At 51.2% G+C, this 22,161-nt stretch overlaps 1 protein-coding gene across 10 annotated transcripts in view; it reads left to right on the forward strand.

Annotated features, from left to right (window-relative positions):
- The window catches only part of fgfr3 (fibroblast growth factor receptor 3), a 39,578-nt gene extending 31,123 nt beyond the window's left edge, over positions 1-8,455 (forward strand). For 8 of the 10 annotated variants that reach the window (XM_055505650.1, XM_029139125.3, XM_029139127.3 and 5 more), the window contains exons 10-18: positions 510-655; positions 740-861; positions 1,120-1,230; positions 1,311-1,501; positions 1,581-1,703; positions 1,810-1,880; positions 4,311-4,448; positions 4,733-4,838; positions 5,061-8,455. In XM_055505650.1, the coding sequence (XP_055361625.1) occupies positions 510-655; positions 740-861; positions 1,120-1,230; positions 1,311-1,501; positions 1,581-1,703; positions 1,810-1,880; positions 4,311-4,448; positions 4,733-4,838; positions 5,061-5,222 (1,170 nt within the window). In that variant the 3' untranslated portion in view covers positions 5,223-8,455. Of the gene's footprint in view, positions 1-506; positions 656-739; positions 862-1,119; positions 1,231-1,310; positions 1,502-1,580; positions 1,704-1,809; positions 1,881-4,310; positions 4,449-4,732; positions 4,839-5,060 lie in introns of all 10 variants that reach the window. The other 2 variants (XM_029139126.3, XM_029139130.3) reach the window with 1 other exon arrangement.
- Positions 8,456-22,161: the final 13,706 nt, after the last annotated feature.

Consider the following 22,161-nt stretch of genomic DNA (forward strand, 5'->3'; position numbering starts at 1 on the left):
TGACACAAACAGATTCATCAGAAGTCGGGCCTGGGCCGTCAGCTTCCCCGAGCAGTCAGATAAATGGTGGGAGGATGTCGGGCCCGCGGGTTCGGCGGCACGCCGCTGATCTGGAAATGGGACTTGCTGATGGATAGAGATCCCATCTCTCCACTCGCTCGCCCACCTCTGCGTCCTGCGTCATTCATCTTTGTTACCTCCTGCTTCACGGCCACAAGCCGGTTGTTTGTAAAAGCCATCGCTGGTGTCAGACGTCATGCTGTTTGCTGAAGCGGCTCTCACTGAATGAAGCCCAACGTTGGTCCTGAGGTTGTAATATTTATAACCACAAATGAATGAAAAGCCTTTTAACCAGTCACCAGTCATCATGTATTCCACAAACTATTTCATTTCAGTATATCTAACTAGTTGATTTTCTTATATTTGGTCTCTCCTCTGTCTCCTTCTTCAAACACACGTCGCCTTGACCCTTTCAGGGACTATAACAATTTGTTTTTGCACCCAAGCAGGTGTCTTTGGATTCCAACTCCTCGATGAACTCCAACACGCCGCTGGTCCGGATCGCCCGCCTGTCGTCCAGCGACGGACCCATGCTGGCCAACGTCTCGGAGCTGGAGCTGCCGTCCGATCCCAAATGGGAGTTTCCTCGAACGCGGTGAGGAAGAAGGACACGTGGTAAATGGTGCGCTAGCGAACCGTCCTCAACTGAAGCCCTGACCTGATTTGGCTTCTCTCTCAGGTTGACTCTGGGCAAACCTCTGGGCGAGGGCTGCTTCGGTCAGGTGGTAATGGCCGAGGCCGTTGGCATCGACAAGGAGAAGCCCAACAAGCCGCTCACGGTGGCTGTGAAAATGCTGAAAGGTTAGTGAGGTTCGGTCGCAGCTGTGCTCGGCCTTGACCTGAGATCTGGGATTCCCCTCAAAGAAATCAGCAGCATTGTGCCGTTCTGTCTTTGCTTTCCGCATCTCTTCCCTCTACGTGTTTGTAACAATCCATCTGGTCCGACGTCTCCCACATGCTCGAACTGAAGCAATTGTTCTGTCGAGCTTTTATCTCAAATTATGTCTTTTATGTCAGGAGGTGTTCTTATCCCGCTTTGTTCCCCTGTCTTTGTCTCAGACGATGCCACAGATAAAGACTTGTCAGACCTGGTGTCAGAGATGGAGATGATGAAAATGATCGGGAAACACAAAAACATTATCAACCTGCTGGGAGCCTGCACTCAGGACGGTGAGGCCTCAGGCCGTCGCCTGGAGGGTCTGTAATGAAGCGAGTCTTTGACCTGACTCTGTGCTCTGCTTCACCTGCAGGTCCCCTCTATGTCCTGGTGGAATACGCCTCCAAAGGCAACCTGAGGGAGTACCTGCGGGCCAGGCGGCCCCCGGGCATGGACTACTCCTTTGACACCTGCAAAATCCCAGACGAGCAGCTCACGTTCAAAGACCTGGTGTCGTGCGCCTACCAGGTGGCCCGAGGCATGGAGTACCTGGCGTCCCAGAAGGTCGGCCAACGCGAAGCCGCCGACGCACGTGTCTGCTGGGCAGCGTTGACCAGTGTTTGATGCATTTGTGCCCCCGCAGTGTATCCACAGGGACCTGGCAGCCAGAAACGTCCTGGTGACGGAGGACAACGTGATGAAGATCGCCGACTTTGGCCTCGCCAGAGATGTGCACAACATAGACTACTACAAAAAGACCACGAACGTGAGTGGAACTGGCTTTTTTCTGATGGGATGAGTTGAACTGGATTTGATGAGGGAGACGTTTAGCCGCGACGGGTTCCGCTGACCCAGTGTTTCTGTTGTTGCAGGGCCGTCTGCCCGTGAAATGGATGGCGCCGGAGGCCCTGTTCGACCGGGTCTACACGCACCAGAGCGATGTGTGAGTTTGCACAGAGCGACCGGCGCGAACAACCGGAGGAATCCGGGCGTCCAGGCGCCACGACCGAGCGCGTTAGCGTCACCGGGCGAGTGTGTGCGTGTGAACGCGGAAGCGCGGCGTTCCCGCTCCCTTCCCGCATATCTGCTGCTCACTGTCATCCGCACTCACTTGATAATCCTGAGCTTCTCGTGGAGCAGCGGGCTGCGCATTCCTCGCAGCGTTTGTTCTTTAATCTCCCAACACGACATCAGAGGGAGGCGGCGCAGCCCGCTGATATCTCACTGTTGTTTTATCGGCGCAAATCCGACCCGCCGCCCCAGAACAGAAGCAGATGAGAGGGCGGTGGATTTAACGCAAGGTGTTGGCTCCGGGCGATCGCTGGACGGGAGCGCTCCCACATGAAGGAGGGCAGAATAGGGCCCACGTCGCTCCGTCATCGGTAGCCGCTCTCCTCCTTCGACTGCTCCCGGCCCCCGCTGGCTGCAGCCAGACGCTGTGTCCCCAGCGCGGCCGTCCAAGCCAAACACAGGCCCCTGTCAGCACTGGCTCGCTGTGTGATTACACTAGACTGGGAACGGGCCGGGAGAAGAATCAGCCCGCTCTGTTATTTCAGCAGGTCTGGATTACTGAGCCCGTCGTCCCGCCAAGGCCCCCCCCCCCCCCCCCCCCCCCCCCCCTTTATACAGTAGTCGCTCCACAGCCAGTTTACTCTCACACACCCCAGGGGACTTTGACTTTTGACCTGTGATGGTTTTCCATGAAACGTGTTGCACTGGGGTGGAAACACATTAAAACAAATCTGCGTTTAGAACATAACTGATTCTAACAAAGTTATGGCGTGCAGTGGCACAAAGGCACATTTGGCTTTTCCGTCTCAGCAGTTAGAGACGGAACACGCAGTCGGACTCACTCACACACGCACACGCACACGCACACACACACACACACACGCACACACTCACATTTCAGCTTTCCAAACATTCACAGTCGGAGGCCGAACTTGCAGTGGGAACGCTGGAGGATCCCTTTGTGTGGGACATAACACAGTTTTGTGCAGGAAACATTGTGATTTACAGTTTGATCTTTATCTGGACACAAACCACCTTTTAAATACCTAACTACCAGGCTAATGTTGACCTTTCTAAATCATTCAGTGGGTTTTTTCTCCTCCTTTTTCCAATATCCCGGAGGTGAGGATTTTATTTCAGCTGCTTCAGAGGTGTGAGCCTATAAAACAGTGAACACATCTGCAAACACTGCACCTTCAGAGGCTCTGGAGCGACACAGCCCCACTGCTGAGCGGCCCTCACTTTAAAAGCACCAACAAGGCTCTAACAGCTCCATTTAAGCCATACGTGTGTTGTTCTGAGCAGAGTTTTGTCAGCGTCAAAGTATCCTGTCCCTCACACACACACACACACGCACACACACGCACACTCTCTGCACATTTAAACCTTCCTGAGTGAAACATTGGGTGATGTCAGCCTTCGTTTTCAGTCGTGAAATCTTACTGCCGCAGGTTTCAGTGAAACGTTGCGTCTTGATTGCCTCCCTGTTATCCACCTGAATATTAATCTCTGGCGACGAGTGTTGAATAGAAACAGCCTTAGTCTGTCCTTCCAACAGATTTCAGTGGTTGTCCTTGAGATGTTCCTGAACCCATTCTGACCCTGAAGACCTGATTAGTTTATATCCTGAACACAACGCAGATAATGAGCAACTGTATGAAGAAATCTGTTGAGTCTGAGTCTCCTGTCTCTCTCTCTCTCTCTCTCTCTTTCTCTCTCTCTCTCTCTCTCTCTCTCTCTCTCTCCCTCTCCCTCTCCCTCTCTGTCTGGATGATGGACTCGGCGTCCCAGCCAGCGAGCGGCTGGTCCAAAGCATGGATAATTACATTAAGCCTGCTGAGCGCTGCAGTGGGAGGAGGAGTCTGATACTTATTCACCGGCCGGACGGCCGAACAATAGTACACTGGGCTAATAGACCTCCCATTATCTGATTACCTTCCCTCATTTCTTAGTCATTTAGGGATAATGCAGCGGTTCACTTGAGCTGCTGCCACGGGGAGAGAAAGAAAGCGAGATGATGGCTTGGTTTAGTGAGTTTGTGGCCTGGGGGCTGTGGGCTGTGGCCGTCCATGCTCTCCTGTGCAGCGTGTCTGGCCATTCGTTGTCCATTCTTCCTATAAAATAATCCCAGTCTCCTGTTCCTCTCAAAGTGGAAAAAATGTTCATTTTAGCAAATACTGAGCAACTGTCCCAAACAATCCCAAAGTGCAGTTAACATTGTTCCAGATTAATATTTCCCTCGTAACTGATTCATTTACTCATCTTTTTAAAGAAAGCATCTTTCAGAACCTTTTTTCTTGGGTTGTGACCTTTGATGGACTCCCAAACTGAATGTGAGCCGTGTGTCTTTGTGTGCGCTCAGGTGGTCCTATGGGGTGTTGTTGTGGGAAATCTTCACTCTGGGAGGTTCCCCGTATCCAGGAATCCCCGTGGAAGAACTCTTCAAGCTGCTGAAGGAGGGACACCGGATGGACAAGCCTGCCAACTGCACCCATGAGCTGTAGGTGTCTTTGTTAATTACTGTTTAATGCCACAACTAATGAACGGCTTTCCTGCTCATGCGTGCGACACGCGACAGTTTGTCTCCTTCACTGTTTCTTCAGCTGTGGGTAGCGAGAAGCATGAGGCCTGCAGTTCGATTCAGTCGTAATTACAGGCCGCAAACTCTCCAGCTGCAGAATCGGTGGATCAGCACAAATCACCGCAAACATTCCAGCCAAAGCGTCCGAGAGCGTTTCCCGAGCGCTTCAGGGATGCGGCGTAACCGGACCCTTTGTTTTTCAGGTACATGATCATGAGGGAGTGCTGGAATCCGGTGCCGTCACAAAGGCCGACCTTCAGGCAGCTGGTAGAGGACCTGGACCGGGTTCTGTCCATGACGTCCACCGACGTAGGTCTTCCTGCACAGCTGTCTCTCACAGATAAAAAAAAGATACACCTTAATGCTAAAGCAGGGTCTGGTGCAGCGATACAGCAGCAGCTGCTAGTTTACAGACACACCTGCAATTAGGCAACAGAGGATAAGGTCGCATTTAAACATGCTGATATTCAGGGAGCCGCCTAGAGGATACTGTATGTGCCTCAGTGTAACCTTTGACCCCTCCTCTGACAGGAGTACCTGGACCTGTCGGTGCCCTTCGAGCAGTACTCGCCCACTTGCCAGGACTCCAACAGCACCTGCTCGTCGGACGACTCCGTGTTCGCCCACGACCCGCTGCCCGATGAGCCCTGTCTTCCCAAACAGCTTCCCAGCAACGGGGTGGTGAGGACATAGAACCCGGGCTGGGGACACGAGCCTCCTCCCACAGCTCACAGCGACTCGTGACCCGAACCCCTCAAGTTATGGAAATGAGAACGTCTGCATGCAATACTTCCGCGGTGCTTCAGCTGCTCAGTTCGTCTTACACTCCTGGTGGGAGATTTGAGGCTCGGGTTCTTCTTCCCGGTCCTTACCCCCAAGAGACTCCAAACATTGAAGGATTGTTTGTTGTGTTGTTCTTTTCAAAAAAGAAATTATATTTTTGTACTCGGGCCAGTCTTTTGTTACGGACAGTCTGTGGGGTGAAACCATTCTGTGCCTACTGGGATTTAACCTGAAACTGAAAACAGACACTTGGGAAAGAAGAGGAGGGAATATAGGGCATTGATCCAGTAGGCGAGAACCTCAGATTTGATCCTCCTGTCTTCAACAGCCCTTAGCTTGGAATATCAACCTCATGACGGGATTCGTTCTTCCGAAGATGCGCAATAACTTTTACAGAAGATGCTCGATGGCCAAAACCGGTTTCAAGGCGATCGGGGACAAACTGAGGCAAATTTCAGGGCCATTCAGTAATAAGTACAATGAGGTTTGTTTTTTTTATGTATCTAGAGAATGATTTATTGTAAATATATAAATGCAGATATGTATCATATAGCTGTCCACAGCCGTGTACCTAAAAGACAAAAATTAGATTTTTTAAAGAGCTGTTTTAGGATGGAAGCATTGCAATCGAGAAGACACTGTCATGATCATGTAAAACATTTAATCATTTAAAGTGATACAGAAAAGGTTTATTTGATTAATTAACATGTATATTTGTAAAGATATTTATAGACTTAACATGTGGTTCTTAAGTTGGAAAAGGCCTAGTTTAGGATTTTAGTACTGTACGCAAAGATTTTTATTTCAACTTTTTGTAACTTATTTTACAACAGAACTGCGGTGTTGTTTTCACAGCTCAAGACTTCTTTGGTTTTGGATCCATCTTTATGAGTATTTTAATTTTAATAGGTTTGTTTACAGCTAAAGAGATAAGAATGTATGGCAAGTTGTTTTTATTTGATTTTGTTTTTTTTTTGATGAACCTCTGAAATTCTGGGTGGAAAAGGTGACGTTTGCGATATCGAAGCAACGATCGGCTCTTGTTGGGCAGGAAACGGCAGCGTTGGAGCCTTGGAGCAGAGCGGTTTATGTGCTTAAAGACGCGTGGAGCATCATCGAAAAGACTCCACGTCGCATGCATTCACCGTTACACAGGCAGCTAGTGAAACAGGAACGTTGCCAAAAACTTAAGCAGCTGTCAGCATTTTGAAAACGCCGTGAACAGACGCGAAGATGATGGTTTGGAGTGGATCCTCGTCTGCAGGTCACAGGGTCAGTGCCAACGCGCTGCGAGCTCGAAGGCAGGAGCGCAGAGGCTGTTATGTGCTTTGAGAAAAAAAAAGCGCACCCAGACGCTTGAGATTCTATTGCTGCTGTATAGTGTTATTACGGTAATGAAGGTGCGCCGCGCGATCTGCGAGGAAATGTTGCCTGTTGGTTGAGGATGGTGCCAAGCGAGTCTTAATCCTGTTTCACCCCGTTCTCCGGATCTGTCGATTGTAGCGGGCGGAGGTCGCGTGCAGGGGAGGATCATGGGATTGCTGAGCAGATCGCCCCTCAATAAAACGCACAATTGACCCGCTGTTAAAGGAGAAGCGCGGCGTCGCCTCGTTTTAGGTTAACTGCGTTACTATTATTGACCGTTATCACCAAATGGATGCTCTTCTACACAGGGTCAAGGTCCTTGCTCAGTGAAAGGTTACACAAAATTACCAGTGTTTTTACTTCCAGAACAGTTTTTGGTCCAAATTTAAGTGCCTGGAACAATTAAGCGAACAAAAACGAGATCAAATCATGTTTTGAATGTATAATGGCAAAAATCTAGAGTAATATAGTTCTTACTAAAAGCAGGATATGTAGGTAAAAGCCTGACTTTTTTCATTTTGTTTTGTTTTGGAGTCACTAATAGACATAAGAAGGCACTTCTGTAAAGGTTGGATGGATCTAATGAAATGGAGGGTTTCGTTTTATTTATTCTTCCATGCTGGGTAAAAGCTTTCCCTATGGTGAGAGTGTTTTATTCATCGCTGTCTGCTTTTCACTGATGTTTTTCATTAAAGGGCCTGATGACGATGACGATGATGATGCTGATGCTGTAGAGAAGTCGTTTTGCTATATACTGATGCCCCATCAGGCTTTGCTCCTGGACTAATTTATGCAGTATTTGGTTTGCTTGTTTTTTTTTTCTGAACGGCCTCTTTGGCCTTATTTTCCGACTCATTGCTCCCGTCTCGCCGATAAATTACTTTTAAAATGATGCATTTGTTGTTTTGGCATCTTTGCCATCCTTTTTAGAGCAACAACAGTAAAACCTGAAGTTTTTATACATCAGTACTCCAAACTGCTAATACGACAGATTTAAATTAAAAAACCAGGAATCCATGTTTAAAAACATATTTGTGATACGATTATTATCATTAATAAAAACAGAGAATAATGAAGGTAAAACAACAAATTCCCTTTTTAAAAGGTTTCTTTGCTAATGATCGAGTTGACCCACAGTCTCAGCAGGGAGGGACACGGTCGCACATCTGCCTTTAACCCAAACGACCACTTCCTTCCGACCGAATTATTTATTCTGTGCTGAAAACAAAAAGAAAATGGGGCCTGAAGATGAGGCTCGTGTCTGAGGTGGTTTTGTCCTGCTTCCAGTTTATATTGTTAGATCCTGGTTCGTTTTTACACGGCACAGCTTTTCCTGTTTTAAGTTGTTGATATACAGTACATGAAGCTCAGACAATTTGAGACATGAAACCATTTTCATATACAATTTGTTCAATTTTATTTTCATTCCATATCACGTTTCTTTCTTTTATTTGTTTGTTCTTTGATTTGTTTTTCCAGTCCCATATAATTTATTGTTCCTTCTCTGTGTACATGCGTCTAACATAGAAAAGTGGAACTAACCATTTGGCATTAGGTTTTTTTTGGGAAATCACAGCTTGTTTGTCATAATGTGCCTGTTTTGATCATGATGAATCCTCGGTTACATTCCACCACAACAACCCCTGTGGGCAAACGTCTGCCACTGGGGAACAGAACTATTTCACAACTCTCTCTCTCTCTCTCTCTCTCTCTCTCTCTCTCTGTGCCTGGCGAACTATGCTGTCAAAAAAAGGTTTTCAATAAACATGTTATAATAGCGTCGCTGTCGATGGCGTATCTGTCGCTCGCTAAACAAACCGTTCCTGTGGAAAGACAGGAAAATTCGAAACCAAGAGACTTTATGCTCTTTCTGCTTCCTCGTCAACAAATCGCAAGTTAATGATGTGAAACCAAAACACCAGCGAGTACACAAGTCAGGGCTCATTGTCCTTCCACGCAAAGCGGCCAAACGACCAGTTAGACTGAACACAAACAAGCCATAGACGTGGATTCATGTCGTATTTAATACATTTAATTTAAATGGTACTTCTCTAAATTCACACCAAACCAGTTTGTTGTGGTCATGCAGTAATTGCAGTTGCAGTTTGAGTTCTGGAGAAGCGAGGGTGATTGGCGTCTCTGCGGTCATCGCTTCTTTTAATGAGGCCTCGTGTAGATGAGTGGGTCCTCAGGGCAATAGCTGCACACAGTAATAACTCTACGAGCCCTGGGGTTGATGGTTCAGGTCCTGGTTCCTCCACTCCACGGCTCAGAGACTGGGACATCTTTGGTTCTGATGACTGGCCCGTTCATCAGAACCAAAGAACTGCCGTGGGGTCCCCTACCGACGCCCTCCGGGCCTCACAGGCCCCGAACGTCTTCTTAAATCTGTGTCTGGTTCTGATCAAGTCACCCGGCAACCGAAGAAACACACAACCGCACGCAGTCCTTGTAAAACCACATTTTCAAACTTTGCCTTTCGAACAGACTAAATAAATCTTACACAACATGTTAACTCCGGTCAAACAGAGAAGCCAACAGGCGCCTGTATTTCCTCGAATGCCAAAATAGTTTGTGGAGTGATTATGAAAAATACAATTTTGCTTTTAGTGTCTTTTCGACCATGAAGTGAATTCTTCTGTAGGTTTCTGAGCGCCTTCACTGGTGTGAGGAAGTGCAACCTACCCATAAGGCACGCAGTGAGGGAAAGGTAAACGGGACGTGGCCACTGGTAAACTAGCGCTGGTATTCTCCTTTGAGCCCGGGCCCGTTTCTGTTGATTCTGCCACACAGGGAACAAATTAGCCTCTCATAGCATCTTAGCTGCTCTTTAATCATGGAAAGCCTTCACCCCTCGGCCTTTGTGTGCTGGGTACAGCTCCACGCCTCCCTCGGCCCCTCGCCGGCTGGTGGGGGGAGATGTACTGGAGCCGCTGAGCTCGGGTGGGAGACGCTGGGCAGTGACACACAGAGAGAGAGCGGGTCTATGTATTCACCCCGTTGGCCCTGAGCCCGGCTCAAGTGCGTCCTGAGGGGAACATCCTGCCCCTCATTGGAACTTCCTCGGCCGGCTGAAGTGGCCCATTCACAGAGGTCTTCAGAGGGGGGGCTTGTTTTCGCTGCTAAATGGATGTTTCTGTTTTGGAGGTGTTTGCACTGGTGGACACTTTCCATTTCTCCCCCACTCCCACTTTCTCTCCTGCCTTCGACCCAGCCGTCCTCTGAAGAACCCCTCTGTGGGGTTTAAACCAGCCCTCGCCTTGTCAGAGGAGGAGGAGCTGGCCAGGTGGAGGTGATGATGCCCTGTTACAGTTCTGCTTCAAACCCTGTGCCTCCTTTTGTCATGTGACACAGGTCTTGTCACCACCGTCCCTGAACAACATCAATAAACGTTTGCTTGATGGATGAATCCCCTGAAAGGAGGCTGCAGCCAATCAGCTCCTGATTATTCCACACTCACCTGCAGCTCATTTTTAGGGAGAGAGTAGCCCACACACACACACACACACACACACACACACACAGCTTAAAGCTCAACATATCACAGGACAGTGAGGATCTGTAACATTGAGAGAAGCTGTGTTTTCCAAGCTAAGGTCATTGACCTCTGCTCCTGAAACCCCATGAATAGAGAGTGGAGCTATTCTATTCTCTGTCTGTGGTGACAGAAGAGGCACAGCTTCAGACAACAAGCCCAACATTCAATCAGAGTGACTTCAGAAAACGTGGGCCAGCCTTTCGCTCCTTCGTCCTGGTGATAAGAAGCAGGAAGGTTCTCATGACTGCTGAGCCCAGAGGCCTCACTCCATGAAAAGCACAGCCGTTTTTATCGCCGTCTGGCTTCACGCGCTGCCAGGAGTCAGTCTTTAATTGTCCCCCATTTAGTCGAAGCCGCAAGGAATCAAACATCCCCGTATATACAAACTGTCACCCTTTCTTCCAGACGACTGAGAATAATTGCAAATTGAACTGGGCTCTGAAAAGGCAGCTTTGTGTTTTTTTTGCACAGTGTGAGGTTATTTTGTGGGATCGGCCGGGGGGAAATCAAAGATGGCCGCTGAGCGGCAGAGCTGTTTGTCTCATCATGAGGTTTCTGGGGCCTTTAGCTGCGCGGCCGCTGCTGCTAACGCGGTGCTATCACAGTGTGTTTGTGAGTGGAAGGCAGGGTTCAAGCGGCTCTCTGGGCTAAAATGGGCCGGAGCGCGGGAGGACGTGAGTTCCTGAAACTGGACCTCGGCATGTTGTCGCTGTAAGTGTGCCAAATCGGCGATTAACCGCGCTCCCTCGGAGGCAGGCGTGCAGCCGAGTGACATTCAGGAACAGGTGTGTGTAAAACAATCCGGTTTTCAGGGCTCCGTGGAGAGGTCCGGTCCAAGCGAGCACACGGCACAGACCAGATGATACTGCGGGTCCTGGTTTGTCGACTGCATGTGGACACCAGGGTTCTTCTCGCGAATGGGACCGACCCGTGTCCCAATAGCAGCGTCTGCGTGTGACGCCGCAGCTGGGATATGAACGGCTCAACGCTCCAGCCTCTGGCCCCGTTTGGCCGTCTTCTCCGGGACACGGCGACCCCATCAGTAACAAGCCCCGTCCGTCTGAAAAGCCACGGCGCTTGAAATCAAACACTGTGAAATAGCAGCCGAGCACGGTTTGACCTCGCTGTGCGCTGCAGCCGGGCCCTCGGTTGCTCTCCTTGTGCAGAACAGGAATCCCTTCCTTCAGGACTCCCCGTGCCATTCCCATTCATGGAGCGCGTGTTCCGTCTCGCTGGCCTTTTCCCTTAGAGGGTGACGGGAAGGTCCCGGTTGGTGAGCGCCGCCGCTGAGCCGTTTTGACACGTTTCGACCGCGCGGGGAGCAACGCGGGCGCTGCGTTCCCGTGAGGAGGACGCGGGGGGGAGAGAGGAGGGCGGGCGGCGTTCACGACTCCCTCTGGTCGTTTCCTGGACATGAAAAAAGAGAGGGCGGCGAACGGAGGAAGGCCGTGAAAACAAACCGTAACTCCTCCTGAGCAGCGGGAACTGTGCGGGTCTCCTGTGCACTGTAGGAGGACCGGCTCTGATGAAGCGTGTCGGTTTTACTAACTAGACATTTAAAGCATTATAGTTTACAGCACAGGACGTTTATTCGAGGCGATAAAACACATGACTGGAGGCCACCGTCCGTTGGATGTGGAACCGCATGAATACAAAGCAGGATGAAAGCTGTAGCTTCATCTTTTTGATTTGTGTGCCACCACTTTGCCTTGTCCTCCAGGCGACACTTCCATCCTCCTCTACCTGATAACCAGCGTGTGCTTGTGTCCAGACTACAGGCAACTCCCTCGGCTAAGAGGTTCCCGACCGTCACCTAAACTGGAAGCCTGATTTCCCTAATTAGAGTCAGTGCTGAAACCCACACTGTTCCCTGTGTGAACAAACCCTGTTCAGACAGTTTGTGCATTCAGATGACTCATCTGCCAGGCAAACGCCAGTAACAGCACCGTCCCGATGTATAAAAGACGTGCCCCACGTCAGACCCTCGGCATTTCTCATCTACGCTAGAGGCCCCATGGTGTCACTGTTTTCTGCCATGGGAAAAATGGCGGCCGTGTGTCAGACCGGTCCTCGTGACAGCAGTTATAAATGATGGGTTCCACTGGTGGACACCTCACAGTGTGTTTAGGGGGCAGTGGGATGGAGCCCATATGCGTCATGGGTGCAGGTATAAACAGGGGTCAAAGGTTGCAGTCTGTTAGAGCACCTGCGCTTTTGAAGGGAGCACTTTGAACGTCCTGAGATAAGAATAGGCTCAGTAGCGTTATCACAGACTCACGCTCAGATGGAGCAGACAACCGACAGATGCCTCCGTCGCGCTGGCCGCGACTCAGGCTATTTCTGTAAACGTGCACACTCGCGTGTCGATCGGCGGATAAGGAAGGAGCGGTCGGGCTGCACTTTAGCTTGAGAACGCGAGCCTGTCCTGTGGCTCCGCTGAGCAAATGGAGCACGACTCAAAGGCATCACTGTTTAGTTCATTTGCCGTGAAGTGAGGCGTCATTAGAGTCTCAAATGGTTCCACATGTGAAATCTGTCCTCCATCACACGATCAAGGTAAACACCAAACTCTCTCTCTCTCTCTCTCTCTCTCTCTCTCTCTCTCTCTCTCTCTCTCTCCCTCTCTCTCTGTTTTCCCGGCCTTATCTCAGGTCCATGTAGCTGAGAGGCCTCCTGCCCCGTCAGGTCGTGTCTCGATGATGCTCGGTATCACTCGTACCCACTTCCTCCTGCTCCTCCGTCGGCCACATGTGAACACGCCCGGTGACACGGAGGCGACGCGGTGTGGAATTTACGGCGGACGTGCGAAACTTAGCTCATCCATAGGTCACTCAGCCCAGGTGGTGCTCGATGGGGGCTCAACAAACCCACCTTTATAGATACTACCTCTATCATTTGAACCTGCTCTAAATTAAAACCTCTTAAATTTGCATTGTGGCACGATTTCTTCTCCCAGCAGACGACCTGCTGCTTCATCCACTTATTTACAGACGGCTGATGACTTTAATTACACTAATGTTGCAAGTCATCACTTTCTGTAATGTAAATCTACTTCAGCTTTACATTTAAAGGTGCGCAGGCCTCGACTGCTTTGTTCGCTGACTCTCCGGTAGAATCTGCATCGTTCTATTAAAACCGTTAAAAGGTCAAAGCCTGTCAAAGTCCAAACGCGCTTCATTCGTGTGCGGCGTTTGTTCTTAGAGAATATTCCTCCGTGCCCGTGAACATCACCCGCTCTGTCTTCCAGGGCACAATGCAGAGAGCATTTTCATAGCAGGGCCCTTTGAAAGCAGCCAAACTCAGAATATTGCAGCGAGACATATGCAGCAGGAAGAAATACTTGAAAGCAGCTCCACAAGCACTCGGTCATACTTCAAGTGTTATTCAGGTTAAGCTGCCAGACCTTCACATGAACCTTTGATACTGTGGGATTGACTTTCCCACTCGTCAAAGGAACTTAATAGAATATTTCTGTGTGCAGGGCCATAAAATATATGAAAGGCTTCGGCTGCTAGCTCTCTCCGCGGCCGAGGTTTCCTCTGATAGGAGGAATAAATGAGAATTCCCATGGCAGCAGCCGTGCAGGTGCTGCTCGCCTGCCGTTCCGCTTAATTGACACCCAGACCTCCAGTAGCTGTGACCTGTAATTAAATCATGAGCCTAGCGATGGGCGATGTGTGGCGTGCGGCTCATCGCTCGAACAATTGGACAGAACGTTCCATAAAGAGGTCCTTTCCTCGTCCTGGGTGCAGACGGTGAGGAGCTGCTGTCGGCGTGTGATGGATGAGCCGTGGGGCAGATTAAAGCTCCTCAGCGGGCGCCGACGGGCCGGGTCCGCGTGCGCTCGCGTCCGGCTCCGAGCGGCACCGGGCCCTTTGTCGGGAGCCACACTACAAAGGCCCCTTCGGGTCTCCATTGTTCCCCGCGATCAACATGGAGGCAGGGTTGGAGAGCGCGGCCGGCGCTGCGAGGGGGCGCCGTTAAAACGATGATACGGCGCTCGCTGCCAAAACAAAGGAGCACCTCTGACGCGGCTGTCCAGGTGTTTTTACTGATACTGGCTGAAGACGTCAGCCTGAGCTGGTTGACCTCCACAGTTTGTGCTCATGCTATTTTTACCACTTACATATTTATCCTTTCTGAAGGTTATTACTTTATGTGGCATAACGGTTTATTTTACTCTGTTTTCCTTCTGTATTGAAGGGAAAGATGCAAAATGAACTCGAGGTTTAAATAAAAGCTGCTTCAGAGCAGGGACCGGTTTGATGTGGCACTGTTGTGTGTATTCAGATCTTCGTTTGCCCTATTATGCAGCATATAATTCTCCTGTTTAAACACTGGCTAGAGTTACATGCGCTCGTGCAGCTACACTGTCTCTACAAACCGCGTGTTGACACAATGTAAAATAAAGCACAGAGCACCGAGAAACGCCGCTCTCCAAACAGACGGTGTGTGTGTGTGTGTGTGTGTGTGTGTGTGTGTGTGTGTGTGTGTGTGTGTGTGTGTGTGCGTGCGTGCGTGCGTGCGTGCGTGCGTGTGTGTGTGTGTGCGTGGTTATATTTACAGTTCCTGCAGGAGGATGAGAGCAGCTCACCGCTCTTTGTGTTTTGAAAAGGCTGGACCTAAACAGCTGATAGAAGGTGAGTTGTGAATGTCTAGTGGTCAGGTGGGAGGAAATCTACGGTGTCATCACTTAAATACGCTCAAATCGACAATCGCTACAACTAACAATCCAAATGAGACTGCGGGTCTGTGGTTTGCAGTGTAATTGCACACTGCATAATCTACATCACATAATTATTATAAAAGAGAATCATAATGTTGCAGTGGTTTCTAAAATCACATCACGTCCTGCACGCGTGCTCTTCATTCCTGACTCTTTCAGTTCACAGTAGACCAGGGTCACTGGAGCGAGGAAACCTACAGGACAACTGTCATCGCTGTGGTTTTCTTTGTGCGTGTGCACAAAGCGGCCCCAGCTTTGACTCAGGCCTGTCTTTTTATACAGGACGGTGTGACTGCACCAGTGTTGACCGATGTGTCTGAGGGACGTGTGCTGCAGCTCGACCGCCGCCTGCCGGCCTTTGACGCTGCTCTTCAGCAGCATTTTGGGTTTTCCGTCGCTTCCTCTCGCTCACGCGGCGTCGGCTGCTGGACTCCTCTCTTCGCCTCGGCTTCACTGCGCCGAAGCCACGCACGCACGCCCCGCAGCAGCGGCGCCTGGCTCCGGGCCGGCCGGACCGGGCCGGGAGCGGGCTGCCCAGCGGCTCCGAGCCGGGCCGGGTCAAAGGAGCCGCCAGCTCTGGCGACCGCAGCCACTCTCCAAGACAACAGCTCATGGGACGGAGAGGTCCAACCGGGCCAGAACCGAGCCCGCTCAGTGGTTCCCATTGACGTGGCGCTTCCTGGAGACGGCCACAGAGAATATGAAGACGAGAGGGATGTCAAAAAGAAGACAAAGAAGGACGGGACGGAGTGGACGGAGACCGTGGTTTCCGTCTTTGCCATCTGATCGCTGACTTCCTGCTTCCTCCCTTTCCCGCTTTTCGCTTCTTTCTTCTCCTTCGTCTGAGAACAATTATCACATCTGGAACATTCTTCCCGACGTCCCGGCTCCTGTATCAACAAACCCTCGACCTTTCATCTGAACGGGGGCGACCTGCTTGTCATTACGTCTGCATCTGGAACCTGCAGATGCTGAGCGCTTGCTCCTGGTTCGCTCCGCCCTCAGCTGACATCACAGGAGTAAAGCGAGCGCTGAGTAGCGCTTCTGAGTTGCGTCATCCGCTCTCTTGGCAGCTCGCTTTAGCTTTGTCAGTCAAGTCTGAGAAGGAAACTCCTTGGACATGTTTCAGGTTTTGGGATTTTTACTACCTCTTACACAAACAGTACAACATGTTTCAAGGCATGTGCTACAGATTACGAACAGGCAGACTGGGGTGTGTTGGTCTCCAGAGCCTGGAGAGGTCCGATGTGCAGGCTGAGGTCATGTCCTGAAAGAGACTCAGAGTCGGTGGTCGTTTCAGGTCCAACGAGTTCTGATGCGAGTTCTGGAGGAGCTTTACTTAATAGGGATTCACTATCTGGCAAAGAGTGAGAGTCGGGACTTGAGAGAAATCAATACAAACAGAGTCGGGCATTTCAATTTTCACCAGGCTTTACTGTCTAGAGTGTCACCTTAATGTGAAATTTGGCCTCAGGTTCATAGGAGAAGCCAAATGTGATTGTGACTATGACTCACGTGTTAAAGGTTGTTGTTTAATCACTGAAAAGTGGGCTGTGGCCGCCCGGCGAAAGCCTCGCTCCATTTCCTCCCCGCCGCTTAGACTGAATTGCTTTTTGAATAATTCCATGCCTGATTTCTCATGGCTGTTAGCGCCTCGCTGTTCCTCGCCACGAAGAGACGGGAGCGAGCAGGGGGAGGAAAGAAAAGGGGGGCAAAAACACACTCTGCGCTCAAACCTAGTTAGCGCCAGCGCTAAAGCTGTCCGCGCCGCGCGGCCTAACTCACTTATCCGCCTCCGCGCGGTAAAACGACACCCGTCCCTGAGGTAATAAAAACCTCTGCGCTAAGCAGAACACCGGGGTGACCATGAGAGGGGAGAAGAGCATCTATCAGAACGGAGAGGGGTGAGGAGACGGTTGCCTAGCAACCGGCGGGCCTGACAGGTACGGACGCTGGCTTCGTCCAGCCGTTATCGTTCCTCGGCCGCGACTCACCGCTTATATCGATGTCTGACTGTGCAGTCAGAAGGGTAAACGACGGGTTCCGAACCCAGCTCCCTCCGACCTCTCAGTCCGACCCGCGCGCGCGGGAGAGGCTGTGAGCGGGCGTACGAGGACGGAGAGAGAGAGGGGGCCCTTCGCAGGTGAAGCGGTGGGAGGATACAGATGAAAACGCGCAGGGGAGGAGAAGAGCCTGGAGGTCGGCGGCTCTGCCAAGACGCTGCCTTCATGCTCCCTTTCATCTGAGCGGAGGAGGGGGGGGGGGGGCAGAGGATGGAGTGACACAATGGATGCTATTAAATCAATGTTAATCTGTCTGATAGCAGATGCCGGTTTTTGATCTCCCGATTAACATTCAGCGCCCGTTGCGTCACGGCAGAAAAAAATCCCCCGCAGACGGAGAGCGTTCTGGCGAGAACCCCGCGTGTTGAGAACTGACCCGCGCGCGTCACCCTGAGAACAGAACCCAGGGAGCCCTTCATGGGCGCTGCTGCACGGAGGAGGACGGAGGATCGGCCACCGCCGCAGACAGAGACTCGCTTTGTGGTGGAAGGAGCGTGGGTTTGAATCGTCGCTGGGCCTCTCCGCACCGCAACCAACTCTGGATTCATGTCGTCTCTCCAGTCGGGATCACCTTTGTTGTCAGACGGCGTCGGCGCTGCAGAATGAGCTGCAGACAGCTCCGCGGATCTCACGCAGACTCACAGGAAACCAGGCCGCTCACGGGAGAACGCGCATCAGATGTCGGCGCTGTCTGAAGTCCTGCCTTTGCCTTTGCTCGCCCACTCCAGCGCAGCTTTGCTCCTCTTTCACGCAGGCGCTAGACAGAAGCCACTGCCTCGCCAAAATAAAAGACCCACTCTCCATCTACTGCCATTCACGCAAAAAACAATGAGAATTGCACTGGATTCCCTGTTTCACGGTCAAGTGTGGCCGGAGTAAAAAGAACACACACACACACACACACACACACACACAATGGCCGTAATCGCAGTTGCAATCAAACAGCAGCTGTGTCAGTGCAGCTGTGTAGGGAAAAATTCATAATGTGAAATATGTAAAAGGCAGCAGGGGTCGGGAACGACTCCAGCGCTGTGGGAACGCGAGCTGGCTGACGGGCGGGAGATGACAAGGTGAAATCGAGGGAAGGGGAAGGAAAAAGGAAGCGGAGATTATGTTTATGAAGTGCCCTCATTATGTAACCTTAGAGGGCCACATTAGCGTTCAGCCATTCCACACATTACTCACGGCTTCGCATGGAAGAAAAATGGCGTCCGTTGTTTTTCCAGCTTGGCAGCTGTCGCGCCGCTCGGCCCTGTGGTCGCTGAGGATCGTGGCCCCCGATGAGGCCCAACGCCCCGAGAATGCGCCCCCCCCACCAACACCCCCATCAGCACCCAGCACCCCCCACCCTCCAACCTCCTCCTCGCTGTTGTTGCAATTATCACACTCCCCGAGCTCATCGCACACATTTAGACAGGTTCTTCCTCAGGATGAAACTGGAGACAGGCTTCCAGCAGGGCGGGCGGGGGTTCCATCTGGGGGGGGGGGGGTCTTCGCTGGATGGACCCCCACATCCCTGAAATAAATACACGCTCGTTTTGGCATAACTTTCAATACGGGTGCATTTGAACCCACCGCGGTTGAAGCCCCGTGGCATTTATGAAGACAGAGCAGTTTGTTTGCATTTGCAAAGCTGCCCCCCCTCGGCTCTTACGCTGGCGGAGGCCACTCTTCATGTCGCGCCGCAGACGAATCGGCGGTGAAAAAGGCCGTCTCTCCGTCGCCCGCGTGAGCGCAGGCGAAGCCATCTTTTAGCTCCGCGGGTCGATGCGGAACGCATTAATGAGCCGCGGGAACCCGGCCGCTGTAAACGCCTGCCGGACCGCTGCATCCGTCACGCCGCGCATTCACCGGCCTGATTTGTTCGCTGCTTTCTTTATCCTGTCTCCAGTAAATGGAAATATTCCCTCACAGAGACACAGTTTGGAAATCTCAAAAGTGTTTTACTTCTACAACATTTAGCCCATAAAGAACCTAAAGCCCAGCGTAACCACAGGGCCCCGATCAGAGCGAGGCGACCACTTCATCTGACTCAAACTCCCAGAGTTTCGCCTGATGCCGTGATCCGGTCACAGGGGCCCCACAAACTGGAGGAGGGTCCAGTAAAACGGACAGGATCTGAATATGTCCAAACCCTCCAGAAAGTCACAGCTAATCCTGCCCCTCGCGTCAGCTGTCTGTACCCCCCCCCCCCCCCCCCCCCCCCCCCCCCCCCCCCCCCAGCTGTCTCCCTAATGATATAGCTAATGAGGCATCTGGGGGGTCTCTCTCTCACACTGCGTGAGCGGTGACCGCGAGGGCGCCCACTTTCCCACGTGTCCCAGTATATCCCTGTTGCGCTTTCACGGCATTTCACCAACTCCTCGCGGAGCCGGAGGGAGGCGCGACGCGGAGCCGGAGCGCCGGGGTCGTCCGTGAGGTCGGCCGGTACCGGAGACGGGACGAGCCGCAGCCAGTCGGTTCCATCGGCACCCGTTCTGTGTCACGTCGTGGTTATAAGATGAGATCTCAGCCAGATTCGCTTGGATGAAGCAGATTTGCCCCTTTTTTTAAAGTTACGTCCTCCATCATCCACAGTCACCTTCAGGGGCGACGCTCACTTCAGCTGGTGGCTTCTGCCGCACGCGGCCCAGGATCTTTTAAAGCTTCACTCATCGCTGTCTCGCAGGTGCTCACTAAGAATAGAGCTGTGGAGTCCCCGCTCTCGAGAACCAGTCAGAGCTTGGAAATGATCATGTGACGCATCTGGGTTCCTTATCGTTACAAAACCATTTAGGGAAAATGAACTAAACTAAGCACTCGAACCGTTCAATGGTATCAGTGGCCACTTTATTAGGTACACCTGTCTAAGTCAATCAAATACTGCAATTATAACCTGTAAAACCAGGATTAAAGTAAAGTTGCTGTATTGGATTAAATTAATAAAGTGACCAATGTAGAAGGTCTTCTATTGTGTTTTAAGCATATTTATTACATAGAAAGTAAAACTATGATGTTCCTCCACTCCACATTTAAGTAATTGTTTGTGATCAGACCCTTTAACTGACGAACACCATTTCTGTGAAAGTAATGGTGTCCCTCATGCATGTGTGGACCTCTCAGCTGGACCAACAGAACCCCCGCAGCACACACATACACGCACACACGTACACACACACACACACACACACACACACGCACACACACACACACACACACACACACACACACACGCACACACACACACCACTCCCACACACCACACACACCACACACAGGCACTCACACCATTCACACAACCCCCGCACACACACACCCACACACACTCACACCACAACTGCACCCTCACATCACACACTACACACACGCACAATCACACACACACACCCTCACTCACCCACACACACACACTCTCAACACACACACACAACTCACTCACACACACACCACACCACACACTCACACACACCACACACACAACCACACCCACTCACTCACACACACCCTCCACACACCACTCACTCTCACACACACTCCCTCACTCACACACACACTCACACACTCACCACACCCACTCACACACACACTCACACACTCACACACACTCACACACACCCTCACTCACACACACCCACACCACACACACTCACACACACTCACACACAACCCCCTCACTCACACACACACAACACTCACACACACACACACACACACACACACGCACACACACACACACACACACACACACACACACACACGCACACACACACGCACACACACACACACACGCACACACACAAAAACACACAAACACACACACACACACACACACCTGATTGGGACAGCCGTGACTAAGGCCAGTGCTCACTGCTCGCTCTCCGCCCATGAACAATGACTCCCGTCCCTTCACCGTCTCCGCGTCCGCCGCCGTGGTTCTGTCCGCGTAATGAAAACAAATGGCCACGCCGCCGCGCTGCAGCGGCTCCACGCGGCCCCCATCCATCCCCGTCGCAGCCAGAGCCGCTCCTGCCTCCTGCCTCCACCCTCGAGAGCCCACGGCGTCAAAGAATGCGACAAACGTGTTCAGAGATGCTTCATTTAGTTCGGTCCATATCCCGCAAATTTGTTCTTTAAGTAGAAATGGATCTGGGCCCCTATGGTTAATAGACATCATCAGGGCTCTAGGCATCGACTATTGACCCATCTGGGTTATTACTGTACTGAATAGCAGAGCCTGTGTGTCTCGAATGCTTTCATTTACTAATACAGACCAGCGGCTTGGAGCTGGACTGTTGTTAGAGAAGAACGCAGCCCCGTGCGCATCCAGCGCTCGTCTGCCTCCAGTCCTCACGAATGGGTTCATTTAGGTCTAAATTACCAATCAGCTGACTGACGGGGGGGGGGGTTCAAATGTGATTGACTGCTTTCTCCTGCATCCATAAACGTGAGCAACTTGTCAATGCAGCACAGTCATTTTTAATTTTGCGTCCGTTGCTCCACAGTCTTTACTTCTATCGGCCCCTCTTGGAAGACGCCAGGAGCCGTCTTCCAACTTCCTTCCTTCCCCTCCACTTCATCCTCATGTAGCACATGACAGGTTTCTAATCGAAACTATTGTAGTTATGCCTTTTTTTCTGTTCATTTTTTCGTTTCCAGCTTTTGTAATCGACCTCCGTTCCTCTTAACGAGGCCACAACCATGAAGTCCCCGTAGCAAAGTCCAACCCGTGTTTTGATTGCCAGTACATTTCATATTCAAGCATTCTTCTGCATCTCGCCATCGCTCCATTTAACGTTTCACCCTTGCTGGTCTCTAATTTCAAAGCGATCATCTGGAGACGGTCTCTATTCCCTGTCGTCATCGCCGAAGTCCAACACATCAATCACACATTTGTTTCCCATTTAGCGGAGACACTTTTAAGAAAGATGAAAATATCCTCTTGGCAGTGAGTCAGGGCGCTCTTCCTTCTTAACACCCCCCCCCACCACCACCACACACACACACACACACACACACACACACACACACACACACACACATCTGTAGTGTGGTGTGGTTTGGAAGGGAGAGAAATGGAGGAGGGAGGGGGTTCAGCTCCCCGTGGATGTAATTTGAATCTTCCTGCTCCGTGTGAAGCTCCGTCATGTCTCCCTGATTACCTGGAGAACCATCGTCTAG

The sequence above is a fragment of the Betta splendens genome, chromosome 22, assembly GCF_900634795.4.
Source record: "Betta splendens chromosome 22, fBetSpl5.4, whole genome shotgun sequence".
Classification (NCBI taxonomy): domain Eukaryota; kingdom Metazoa; phylum Chordata; class Actinopteri; order Anabantiformes; family Osphronemidae; genus Betta; species Betta splendens.